Source organism: Apteryx mantelli, chromosome 26, assembly GCF_036417845.1.
Source record: "Apteryx mantelli isolate bAptMan1 chromosome 26, bAptMan1.hap1, whole genome shotgun sequence".
Lineage (NCBI taxonomy): Eukaryota > Metazoa > Chordata > Aves > Apterygiformes > Apterygidae > Apteryx > Apteryx mantelli.
Window position 1 is genome coordinate 4,883,408 of NC_090003.1, and position 12,191 is coordinate 4,895,598.

The 12,191-nt window shown below is 49.5% G+C and overlaps 1 protein-coding gene across 2 annotated transcripts in view; it reads right to left on the reverse strand.

Annotated features, from left to right (window-relative positions):
* Positions 1-9,724, reverse strand: part of PLEKHN1 (pleckstrin homology domain containing N1) — a 30,060-nt gene extending 20,336 nt beyond the window's left edge. The window contains exons 1-4 of one of the 2 annotated variants that reach the window (XM_067311137.1): positions 9,322-9,724; positions 7,574-7,673; positions 1,299-1,445; positions 840-920 (exon numbers count right to left, since the gene is read on the reverse strand). In XM_067311137.1, coding sequence (XP_067167238.1) covers positions 840-920; positions 1,299-1,445; positions 7,574-7,673; positions 9,322-9,401 — 408 coding nt within the window. In that variant the 5' untranslated portion in view covers positions 9,402-9,724. Of the gene's footprint in view, positions 1-839; positions 921-1,298; positions 1,446-5,413; positions 5,428-7,573; positions 7,674-9,321 lie in introns of those variants that run through there. The other variant, XM_067311136.1, reaches the window with a different exon arrangement.
* Positions 9,725-12,191: the final 2,467 nt, after the last annotated feature.

A 12,191-nucleotide genomic window follows, 5' to 3' on the forward strand; every position in this document is an offset into this window, starting at 1 on the left:
TGGATGACTCAAGAGATTGTATTGTCATACTGCATTAACCTCAAATGACCTAGAAGACAATAAATCATTTCTAAAAGGGATGAATTCTGCAAACATATACAAAACAGCCCTGCTCAATTTTAGTTACTCAGCTGTGGAGGGAAGGTACTTTGGGGGTTTCCTGTTTGTTCGGTTGTGATTTTTTGGCTGCATGCGCAAAACACCCTTCGTTTGTAATTAACTGCCATCATCGGGTTAAAGGATTGATAAATAGTTTGTCAGGTTAGTTCCCCAAGGCTGTTCTCAAGGGTTTTTTTCCATCCTCTCCCACACTGTTGCTTTCTCTGCCCTGCAGAGAAAACCCCCCTTTGGCTCAAAAGCCAGGGCCAAATCCGTCATTTGCCGTAAGGTCAGAAGGATTTTGATCATCAAGAGCTCTGACCACACCAAAGTCCCTCTGTGCCTGGTGCTCTACACAAAGATAAATCCACATAACCTAAACACTTCCCATCCAAGGGCCTGCCTGCAAGCCCTGCGAAAGCTCCTATCCCACTTTTAAGGCAGGTCTCCTGAGTTGTCCTTTAGCTCTCTCCACAGACAAGGCCAAAGACCCAGGCGGCACTGAGGTTATCTGGGTATGGCCCTTAGGAAAACACAGTCTCTTCCCCTTCGAGCTCAGCATCCTCAGGAAGAGACTTGAGATGCAGGACCTTGCCAAGATCACCTAGGGGAGGCCACTGGCAGCCCCAGGAACAGAGCCTCCTTGTCCTGTCCTGTCCTGTCCACCTGGCACCCCACCGTTTGGCCATACTGCCAGACTCCCCGGTGCTTGCCCCTGAGTGTCCTGGCAGATGCCCTACCTGGTAGGTGAGTCCATTGGAGCCCACAGACTGAAAGTACAGATAAGACTGGAACAGCTCCAAGTAGCAGTCGCTCACCTCCTGCAGAAGAGACAAACATCTTGGGGTTTATCTCAGGACACATTCCTCCCCCCACCTCAGTGTCTCAGAGTGGTCTGTGCACGGAAATGCTGGCACTCACTTATCCAAGGGCCGATACAGCATTTCTGCTGGTGGATCTGCTGCCAGCCTGGCTACTAAGCATGAAAGCACAGCCCAGGTCCCCGCTGGGATGAGAGACAGCGGAAGTGCACCAGGCAGTACCTGTGCACAGCAGGGAACAGAAATCCCTGGGCCCTGCCGTAGCTGGAGGAGATCTCCATGAATCACATTTCCCAAAAGTACAATTTGCTTCCCGGCCCTGAAGGATCACTCTATGCCTGGGAAGAGAAACATCCACCAACAGTTTCCACAACTTACCTGACAGTGCTGGAATTTAAACTTGACCTTGGAGTAGTAGATGATTTTCCCCAGATTCCTGACAACTGTTTTCTTGCGTCCCTTCTTGAACAGGCTAGGGAACCTTTGGTCCAAGTTTTCTTTCTGGTTTTCCTGGTTCTGAATATTCTGTACCAAGGTTTCAGGAAAAACAAATCAGAGCTGGTGGGATGTGGGGGGCCTGCATGTCTGGAAGAGACATTCCCAGAACGGCCCTTCCTCAGAAAGGCACCCTGGGCAGGTGCCCAGGCTTGGGCTGTTTGTCGTTGGGTCTCCACACCAGCGTGGAGCTGGGGTTCGGTTACTGCCAGGAGGCCTTGCGCTGGGTGGGCCGGGAAGATTTCCCCACTAGGCAGAGGAAATACTGAACCAAAGGGAGAATTTCTGGGGTAGGAAAAAGGAGGTGCAGAAACAAATCCTACATTTAGGGTCTCCCAACTCCATAGCTGATTTCCTGATGTCCTGATTGAATTCACTGGAACAAGGATCGAGCAAGGCTTACCAAACAGAGTTTGCCTTTCACTGAGGTTAATGGAGAGGTTTTCTCTGCTCTAGTTCCACCTGGATTCCAGATCTCTCCCAAATACACAGATCCCTTGATTCCTTCAGGTAGAGTTTGTTGTTTCAGGTGCCCAGACAATTCTGAGGCAGAGTCCTACGGCCCCAAAAGCAGCTGCAAGGCACTGAGTCATGAGCTGCTCGTTGTCAGCGCTTCTGCCCAAAGAGACGGGGAAACCAGCAGGCGCTAGGGGAGAGCAAGGGCTGGCACGAGAGGGATTTAGCACTCCATCTCCCGCATTCCGGGTATAAGGAAATTCCTCCGTGCCTCAGCACAAATCTGTACCCCTGTTGCACTCCACTGTCTGTCAACAGCCTGCGTCTCTGCTGTACTGTCTGGATACTGCATAAATCCCAGGGGTTAAAAGCTCTCCCTGCAGTTTCTCTGTGAAGAGCATCTTTGTTTCTAGGGGTTCATTGTTTTTTGGGGATGAAGGGAAGGGCTGTATCCCAGCCTGGCCACAGACCCCACTGATTCCCCCTCCATACCCTCACAGGCGTATCTGAGTCTTAAATAGCGGTTTTGTTGGACACTTCACAGGCTGCCGGGGACAGCCATTCCCCAGCAAAAGAGAAAGGTAGGCGGGAGCCGCAAGGTTTGTCCTGTTGCTTCACAGTCAAGCTGAGAAGCAATCTTGATGGGATTCCACTTTAGCCATTTGAAGCTGCGTTTCCCGGGGGTACTTCTAGGGAATGCGCGGCAATGCGGGAGGCAGGGTGGAGGGGTGATATGTGGTTCTGCAAGGGTCAGATGCTTCTGTCGAAAACAGCATTTCCAGGAAGGATCCCAGAGAGGGCTGCCAGGGCTTAGCAAGGATCGAGTGACAGCCCATCAGCCCGTACAGCGAGGGGCTTCCAGCAGCCAGCGCTCCCCCCGCCACCGAACCCGTCTGGCCTGCATGTGCCTGCTCCCAGCGCGCGGTGCCAAAGAGACAGCTGCACAAGGCCCATGACAAATGAAGAGCCAGCAGTGCTGCCATCTCGCTCCTGCTGGGGCTTGACTGACTCACCCCTCTGGAATGAAATTAACCCCTCTCACAACCGTGTCGGAGCCATCCACAGCTCTCAAGTTAGAGGAGAACTGGTAAACTAGTAACAGGACACTAAGGGTGCTGGGATCCCTTTACCTGAAAAGCCTGGAGTTCCTTTCAGGGCCTAATTGAATTTAGGTAACTCTTTTTTTTTTTTTTTTTTAAGGAGTTAACCACGTTAACCCCTTCTCTGCTCAAAGTCCCCCTCCGGCTTTTCTAGCTGGCTGCAAGCAGTGCCCACGCACACATACCCAGACCCTCCCGCTGGAGGTGGGAACCTGCACACTGCCAATTAATGGCTTCACTGAGAGGCAATTAAGCACAGGAAAAGATTACCTTTTTGCTACCCGCCGCTGTCAGAACAAAGAACGACTGATCCCCTGCCAGCTGTGGAAGCAGCAACAGAGAGCTGCCTGGGTAATGACAGCCCTGCAGCGGCAGCGTGCTGCAGGGCGCGCCTCGCAGACGCGGCCAGCTCAAACGCGGGCTCGCACCGAAGTTCCTCGCCGTTGCCCTTCCTTCCCACTCCTTCAGGTGTTTGCTCAGTGGGTCAGGTACAAGCATTCACCCACCAGTGTTTGCAGTCTGCCTTTTATCTCCTATTTATATTGCAGGAACGCCTATGTACCCCAGCCCCACGCAGAACCGCGGTGACAGGCACTGTAGAAATACAAGAGGAAACAACAGCTGCTACCCCAAAGAGCCGAGAGCTACGTAAAGGATGAGAGAGACAACCAGCAACAGGCTGGTAGCCAGGCGGCAAGGTGAGCTCCAGCCTCCCGCGGGCATGATGGAAGGGAACCGACTGCCACGGCTTGGCGAGGGTAAGGCACAGTAGCACAGCTGTTTATCGCTGACTTACCACTGACACCTTTTCCCACCCCATCCTCTTTCTAGATCGCTCTCAAATCTTACAGGGAACATCTGCAGTGTGGCTCTGGAGCAAGCCAGAGTCACCTTTAAAAAACTTTAGCACCTGGGAATGACCCAGCAGGTTCCCATGGCCAGATCACTTCATTTCCCATTTTTTAACCTAAAGACTACTGTTGCCACAGTGCAACAATACCAGGAGAGCTGCTGCTGGAGGGAATGGCATCCCTAGGGCAGCTATCAAAAATGGCACTACTCGCTGTTGCACAACACTGTGTGCGTTGTGAAAACAGGCAGGTACACAACAACAGGTTTCTGTTTCTGTTTCTGTCTGCAGTGTGAGTGCCCTGGTATTTCAAACTCAGCTGAAACTGGCCAGTCAAATCATAAGTTGCTGACATGGGAGAGGAGTGGAGGCAGACAGCACCAGCACTGGATCATTTCCTTTGGCTAAAATGCCTGGTGTAGGCAAGGCCATCACACAAAGGGCACAGACGATTAGACATTAACTGCAACTGCAGTGACAAAGCCAGCCCTCTGTGAAATCTGGGATCAGCTTCAAATTTCACAAGCCACCCCTCTGAGTCCAGGACTGGATCAAAAGCAGAAGGAAGCAGGTCAGGCAAAGCTCACCTGATTGTATGACCAGTGCTCAAGGGCAGGAAACAGTATTTTTCTCCCTTAGAAAAAGACAGTTGAACTGCAACAGCCATATCACTTATTATCCGATATTGTGGTTGGGCAGGAAGAAGTAGGACTGTTCAAGTCAATTTTTTTTTTTTTTTAACCAGGCAGGTCTCTCCTGTTTTATTCTAGCATGTTTATGACTTTTCCTGGAGTGCCACTGTTAAACCTGAACTGAATATATTGTTTGCACATGCACAAGGAAAACTGCCCTCATAGGTTTCCACATATTACTGCCCAGATCTCAGGAGAGCAGCAGCAGAGAGCTGGACATCATTAAATCCAACAGCTAGAACAAGTCCTTGGTGAAAGCAAGCACAGCCTGCTCGTGCAGCACCAGGTGCAGCAGTGACACCCATCTCCACCCTGCCGCTTTTCACCCAAACACTTTCCAAGATGGTCACAGCTATGATCTCCGTTTTTCCTGCTGGGGAACTAAAACAAAGGGAAGAACCTGGACTTGGCCTCAGCATGGGCCAGACTCAGACCCCAACTCCCAGGCAGTGCTCAGACAATGGCACGGTGGAGCGGGCTGGGAGGTGGCATGGACAGACAAAGAGGCCGCAACGGCCACCTCCAATGTTGTGATTTTCTTTGTGAGGCATCTTTGGGGATATGTGTGAGTATCAGTCCTTGCCTGGTTGCTGGAGAAGGGATCACCAAGAGGGCCTGGACTTCAGCACCCGTGTCCTGAGGCCTGGCCTGTTGCAGCAGTGGTGGCTCTGTGGAGCCCATCACAGGCATACACAAGCATCACTTATCTCCCTGGCACATGCACCACCTGAAACCACGGGAATGCCTCTGCGTACAGCCAACACGAAAGGGTCCTCGCATTTGTCATGCCTCTGAAATTCTCCTCAGTCAGCTGTTAATTCCCCTGGCTGGGTTGTACTGGTAGCAAACACTCTTCCAACCCCAGCCCTATCCTGATTAGTGCTGTTTTCATTAGCTCACCTTTCCCATTTGGTTTGAGGCACTGCAGATCTTTGGAAACCTGGTTTCTGTCAAGGTTTGGCGAAACAGCGGGTCTCTGGCAGTGCAAATGCCCTGACATGTTCTCTTTCTCTCTCTCTGATGCCTCATCCTACAGGTAAAGTGAGTTAATAATTAACCTGCCCCAGCCCCTGCAGACCCCACTGACTCTCAGCTGAATCACTAAGCCTGGCAGCAGGAAGAGTTCAGCCTTTCCAGGCTGGTGCCCTGGGGCTCTGAAAGCTCTTGTTTAATGATAAAAGCAGCAAATGAGATGTCTTGCTCTTTGGCACATCCTTCCGCTTCCTTTTTGCTTAGGCTTTTCAGAAGCTGTAACTGGCAAGCGTGGGAAACGGGGCCCACACGCAGGAGGGCGGTGGGAGCAAAACGCGCTGCCTCGTGCGCCAGTCGCCCTTGGCAGGGTCCAGAGGGTGCCTGCTTTCCAGGGATGCCGCTCGCCCGCGTCCCAAACTGCCTGGCATGCACACAGGTTTGGCGACTTCAGCACCTCTGAGATCGCACCTGAAGAGTCCCGCCTGCACAGGCGGTACGGTCTGCAGCGACAGACTCCTCTCAAACCTGGCCTCCCCTCCTGCCTCTGGCCCCACAGCACCTGGTCACCTTCTGCTTCCGTAATAGGAGTGGGAAAAGGACTAAATCAGGGATTTCTCCGGGCCACACAAGAAGCCTGTAGCTGAGCAGGGAGTTTGAATCGCATCTGCCCCAGGCAAGGGTAGCTTCTAACCAGCTGCTCCACCCTCCCTCCTTCCCTGAAGAGATCCCACACCCCCTGTGCTCCCACATTAATAGTCTCTCTGGGATTCCGTCAGCTTGCAGGATTCCTTTACCAGGATCTGCTAACATGACAATCCTCCTTGTTTCCCCAGGGAGGATCCAGGATCCATTCTGGGCCTAGTCTTCCCAGGAGCTGCGCATCCCTTCAGATGCCAGCTGAGCCCTGCAGGGAACCGTTCTGGTGCCACGTGCCCGTTACCCCCATTCCAAATAATGAGCAGGACTGTAAAACAGTCCCAGTTCTGCTGCACTTTCCATGCATGCAGTTCAGGACATGTCCCTGAAAAGAGAGGATGGCATTGCACCCGCAGCCACCTCACAGGCCAGCAGTAGGACCCCAGTCCTGCCCCTCTGCCAGTGCCCCATTCTCAGGCTCACACGAGGAAAAACGAAGGCCCACCTAGAAGCAGCTGAACCACAAGGAACTGCAGAGGACCTGTGTGTGGGGGACGCACCAGCTCCAAGGCAGCTGAATCTCTGCAGCAACCCAAGGGACGTGAGCAGATCTGCCCAGAACTGGGCCCTCTGATACACCAAGCCCTTGACAGGCATCTCATGGCCATTGAAATACAGCTGGCCAGCAGCTGAAGCCCAAGAGATAATGTCCTGCTACTGACCTCTGAAATTACCTCTGCCTAGCTGTGTCTTTCTGCCTCAGTTTCCCCGTCCCCCGTGCCCACATAGCCTATTTGCTGTGCAGTGGGGGAGGTATGTAGGTAGTACAGGGCAATGGGCCCCTAAGCTCGGTTCATGCCCCTGGCCCACCCAAACGCACCAAGACAACACATCGGGGCTCATTGTTTCACCTCTGCTTTCCCTGAGCAGCGCTGGGAAACGGGCCATATGGCCACAAGGCTGGTACGTGCCTAGGACAGACCTGCCCTTCCTGATTACCTTCCCAAGGCTTATTGCTAATATGCTGCCTGCTCTGTCTCATCCCAGCGTGGGAATGAATCATCCCACCTTTGAACGCTCACTCTAATTTTCCCTTCCTTTGTATGCTACCCAGAAACAAAAGAACCAAGAGCAGCAAGGGGAGTGTGAGATATTCCCACCATGCTGCCTGCCTTGCTCTCAGTGCTGCACCCCCAGTTGCGCCCATTTTTGTTGCTGACAGTTCCCCTTGACTCCTGCATGGGGACCCCGGAGCAGATGGCTCTCCTGCCGTGAAGGATACAGGTCTTATCCTTTCCTTGGCTGCAGATGTGACCTCCATCTCCTTGAAACAGGTCTGCTGTTATCCCCTGACCCAGACCCCTTGTCCCTCTTGCATACAGAGCTGTCCCTGGTGGGGGGGAATAATCTCTGGGAATGTTGGGGAGGGGGGATGGATGCGTTTGTACTTGCCTTTCCTGGAATATACTGCAGTATTTTGTCTGTGGTCGTATCTCTCTCCTGCCCTCCTTCAATACCAAAAAAACTGGGTAGCTTTTTCTTGCCATCTTTTCTACAGAGGGGAGAAAAAAAAAACAAAAAACAAATGCAAGCACAGATCTAGCCTGGTGCATAGTAAATTCTGCCCAGAAATAAGGAAGCCAGAAAGTTAGAGTAAGCAGTTGGTCATGGGCTTTCTAATCATCCCAGGCCAGCAAAGGGCTGATAAACAGGCTGGGAAAATTGTAATGGGTTTTGTGCTGCACTTGTTGTTTTTTCCTTTCCTTTTTAACATGTCTTTGCATAACCAAATGATAAGCTAGGTTCATCTGTGTCTCCAGCTCAGTGTAGGGAATGGATGTCCCGTTGCAAAAGGCAAAGGCCAATTCTGATGGCTGTTCCAAAGCCACTGGAGCAGAGATGGACTTGTACACCCCTCCACACACACACAAAAAATGGGTTTATTTCTCTTTGTGGTTTTCCTATCTCCTTCCTTCCACTCTCAGCAGAGCCCCCAGCTTCTCCTTGCGTGCACACCATTAATGAGCAGTTACAAATGCCGTTAAGAAGAACCGGGACTGCCTTGCTGGGACTCCCCAGTGGTTTTCTCAACCAGATTGCAACACTTGGTTCACCAGAAACCAGGCTCATCTCCATGGAGAGCTGTGAGCGTGGGAGGCACAGAGTCAGTAGGGACCGGGGTGCTCTGGGGCTTGGCCACTATACTGCGGGCTACCTGACATTAACCCTTCAGGGTTCAAATTCCCTCTCTTTTGCTCCACAGCAACTCCACAGACTCCTGCAGGTTTGACCCTGATTTACAGCAGCACAGGACCAGGGGGACAATTTCAGTGTCTCTTTTTGATTATAAATCCCTGAGCCTAGCGGAGTTCATGGGGGTTACCCTGACTTCTAACAGCGCTCCTTTTCAGCCCAAAGCTCTCAGAATTGGGAGGCCTCTGCTTAGTACATGCTTAGGATAACGACAAGATTACTATGATTGCACCGATGGGAGCATGAGCAGGGGGAAAGGCAGCGCTTGGGGAAGCTTGCTCTGCACTCCCTGGTAGACTCTATTTTGGGACAGCTGCCCATCACCGCAGTACCTGAACGCTCTCCTGGCCAGCCCAGCACCAAAGTCCTTAGAAGATTTCACTGCTGGTTTCTTTCATGTCTTCCTTTGGAGTTACAAACACAGACCAAATCGTAGATTCTAGGCAAAGTAGTGTATGGGGGTTTGGGACTTTCTCTCTAAAGTACAAGGAATGCGAGTGCCGTTTTCTTCACAGTCACTGGTAGTTTGTTTTTGTGTTCAATCAGTGCCACAACTCTGGGAGACATGAACAAAAAAATCACAAGCGAAAACAAGGACTTCAGGCATCCTGCACCTTGCCCTGTCGGTCCCATAGAGAGAGGCTTTCATTTTCAAAATGAAATGAAATAAACCACATTTTTCCTCGGGGCAGTGCTGCTGGGATACTCTGCTGGCATAGCCCTAGAATTTCTTCCCTGGCACTTGCGATGAGTTGATCTTGTTCAGCACTGCCAAAGCAAAACCATGCCAAAGCCCTATTTTGCTCAGCCTGCAAATAACTCCTCAGTTTCCCAAGCAGGGCTCAGCTACTAGCCCAGTTCTGTACGGTGTATCGCAAAGGAGAAAGTCAGCAGGGAAGCCAGCACGTGCTTGAAAAGCAGTCCAAAATAAAAGCAAGTGTACTTACTCTTTCTTCAGCGAAGGTTTCCTTCTGAAAGAGTGTCTGAACCTCCCAGGTGCCTGAGGAACACAAGCTATGTTCCCCATGCTGGTAGCAACTGGAGCAGTGCAGGAGCAGCTGGGAGCTGGAGTGCTGGGCAGAAACTGAGACCGAGAGCGTGGGGAGCCAGGGAAGTTTGTGCGAGTGTGTCATGCAGACATTCCCCACTTCCGCCTCCAGTGACTCTTGTGGGTGTGAGCTGTGAGCAAACAGACTTTCGGCCCAGGTTTCTTGCTGCTCCTTCTCCTCCCCCCTCCCGCCCCGCGTGGGGCTGATAGCACCAGCAGGAGCTGCGTGGTTGGGGAGGGGCGAGGCAGCGGGGCAGGAGCCTGCCGGGAGGCACCTGCAGTCCTCCGCACCGACCCCTGGGAAGGAGTTACCATCGCCTGCAGAAGGAGGGACTCCACCAAGGAGAACCTCCCAGCTGCAATCTGAGCACACAGAGGGACCCAAGTGGCACGCAGGTGTCACACGCCTGCTCCCGCTTGCCTGCATCCCCCGAGAACCCTTCTGTGCCCAGTCGGTTTCCTCCTACTAGGAGCGTTTTGAGTTTTTGTATCTCTCGATTAACAAAACAATGTCACCAATGTGGCAGAATTCTGTATTAGACCTCATTTTGGCCTGTAAAGAAGAATTAATCACAGAATTAAAAATCCATCATTGCCTAAATGCAGCAAGTGACCACAACATAACAACATTTGTTATCAGCAAACAGGATAAAGCTGGAGCCCGTAATAAATGTATTTGGAACATTTTTCCAAAAGAAAATCAATTACCATTCAGTTCAGCTAGAAGAAAAAAAATATATCAAAAGTTAACTTCAATAATTATTGTGTAAGCATTCTCTGAGGTGTTCAAAAGGCTGCAACTTAGAGCATTTATTTTAGTTGGAAAGAATTAGCCTGTATTAGAGGGGAAGTGCAACAAACCATCTAAAAATATAACAAATAAACAGGGGAAAACAAATAGTAAATAAATAGAAAGAAAATTAGGAATTATGGAAAATTGATAAAGAAAGCAAAGCACAAAAGAAGTGCATGACCACCAAAGCTAAAGGGACATTTTCAAAGAAGCATTTTAAAAGGCAAAACAAAGATTCCCAACCATGGTATCAGCCCCTTACTATGTGCAAATAGTAATAAAAACAGTGAATAGTCAAGGATAATACAAAAGGCAGATGCAATCACTAAACATTTCTGTTCTATGGATTGAAAAAGCCAGGCAGTATAGTCATAGCAAATGATGAAACCCTTTTCATTCCATAGTACTGCAGGTAAGTGTTAAAAAGCAATCACTAAACTTGGATGCGCCAGATCAGAAAGTCCAGACAACTTGTATCCAAGAGTTTTGCAAGACCTGAACAACAAAGGTCTTGAATCATTGCTGTTCATTTGTAGTAAGTCTTTTACGACCAGCAAAATTGGCAGAGAACTGGAAGAAGTTAATGGCATACCAATATTTCAAAGGAATATGTAGTAATTATGGGTTTGTTAGTCAGATGACACTGATCCCTAGGAAAATGATAGAACAGCTGTTAGGGAGTCTGATTAACTAAGAATTAAAGGAGGAGAAAATAATTAATTCAAATCAACTGGGGGTTATGGAAATTAATTCTTGTCAAACTAATTTAATTGCTATCTCATTTGAAAAAAAAATCTATTTGGTTAATAAAAATAATGGTCCTGAATTAAGAAATTACTATAAAGCACTTGATCTGATACATCTACACATCCTTCCAGTAAGAGCCTAAAACAATACAAAAACAGTAAGATACACTAGCCAGGGAGACTAAAAAGCAACTGTAAACAGGGACTGCTCTCTGAGAAGGGTGCTTCTGATGGGTGTTTTGTCTCCACATTATTTCGACCGACAGTCCAGCAGCTCCATCTTGCTACCATAGCAGAGAGCCTGCAGAGGGATGCAGTCAGGCTAGAAGCGCCTACATGGGGAACACACACACAGCTGGCAAAGAGATAACAAGAACCAATGCTGAGAAATTGAAGATGGACAGGTTTGACCCCAAAACAAGGCATGTATTTTTAGCAGAAAAGGTTATTTCTTACTGGAACAACTCCCTGAGGACTGCGATGGCTTCCTCAGCAGGGGACTTTTAAAACCAGGAAAGGATGTTTTGCTAAAAGGTTTGTTTGAACCAAACAGGGATTTGTTATGTGAAGTCTTATGGACATATTGGACTTGATCACAATGGTCCCTTCTGGCCTTAGGCTCTATTTGTATTTACCATGTCTTGGAGCTGAAGCAACAACAAAAGCAGTAACAAAAATAGCAGTATAATAATAAATAGCAGTATAATAACAAAGATAGCAGTAACAAAACCAACATACTCCCAAAGAGCTAATCGTAGGGTTAGGCAACACTTACCCAGAGAGGGTGGCTGATAACAGCCATGCCATAAAATTTGTCAAAGGCCTCCACATACTTGACTTCTGAAAACAGCCTCCTTATCCCCCTCCCCTTTCTGACTTGTATAATTCATTAACTCGTCACAGCTGAGCAAAGCAACAGGACATACCCTTCCAGAGAAGCCCTATCCAAAATACCATAATTTTTATAGCTGGATAATTCCCCAAACTCTGGTGTCTCTGTGCAGGACTGCAAAGCAACTCTCCAACAGCAAAGACATGTCCCAGTGCCTCCTGAGAGAGACCAAAAACGACAGCAAACAGCAACAATTGTTACTTTTTCAGGAAAAGGATCATTCCCCTTAAGAGCCATGTGACCAGAAATGTGCTGATTCTCCAACATGTCTGTTCCAAGTAAAACTTTACAGCTCCAAGTAAAGCTTTACAGCTTACTACCTCTCTCCTGCTATTTTT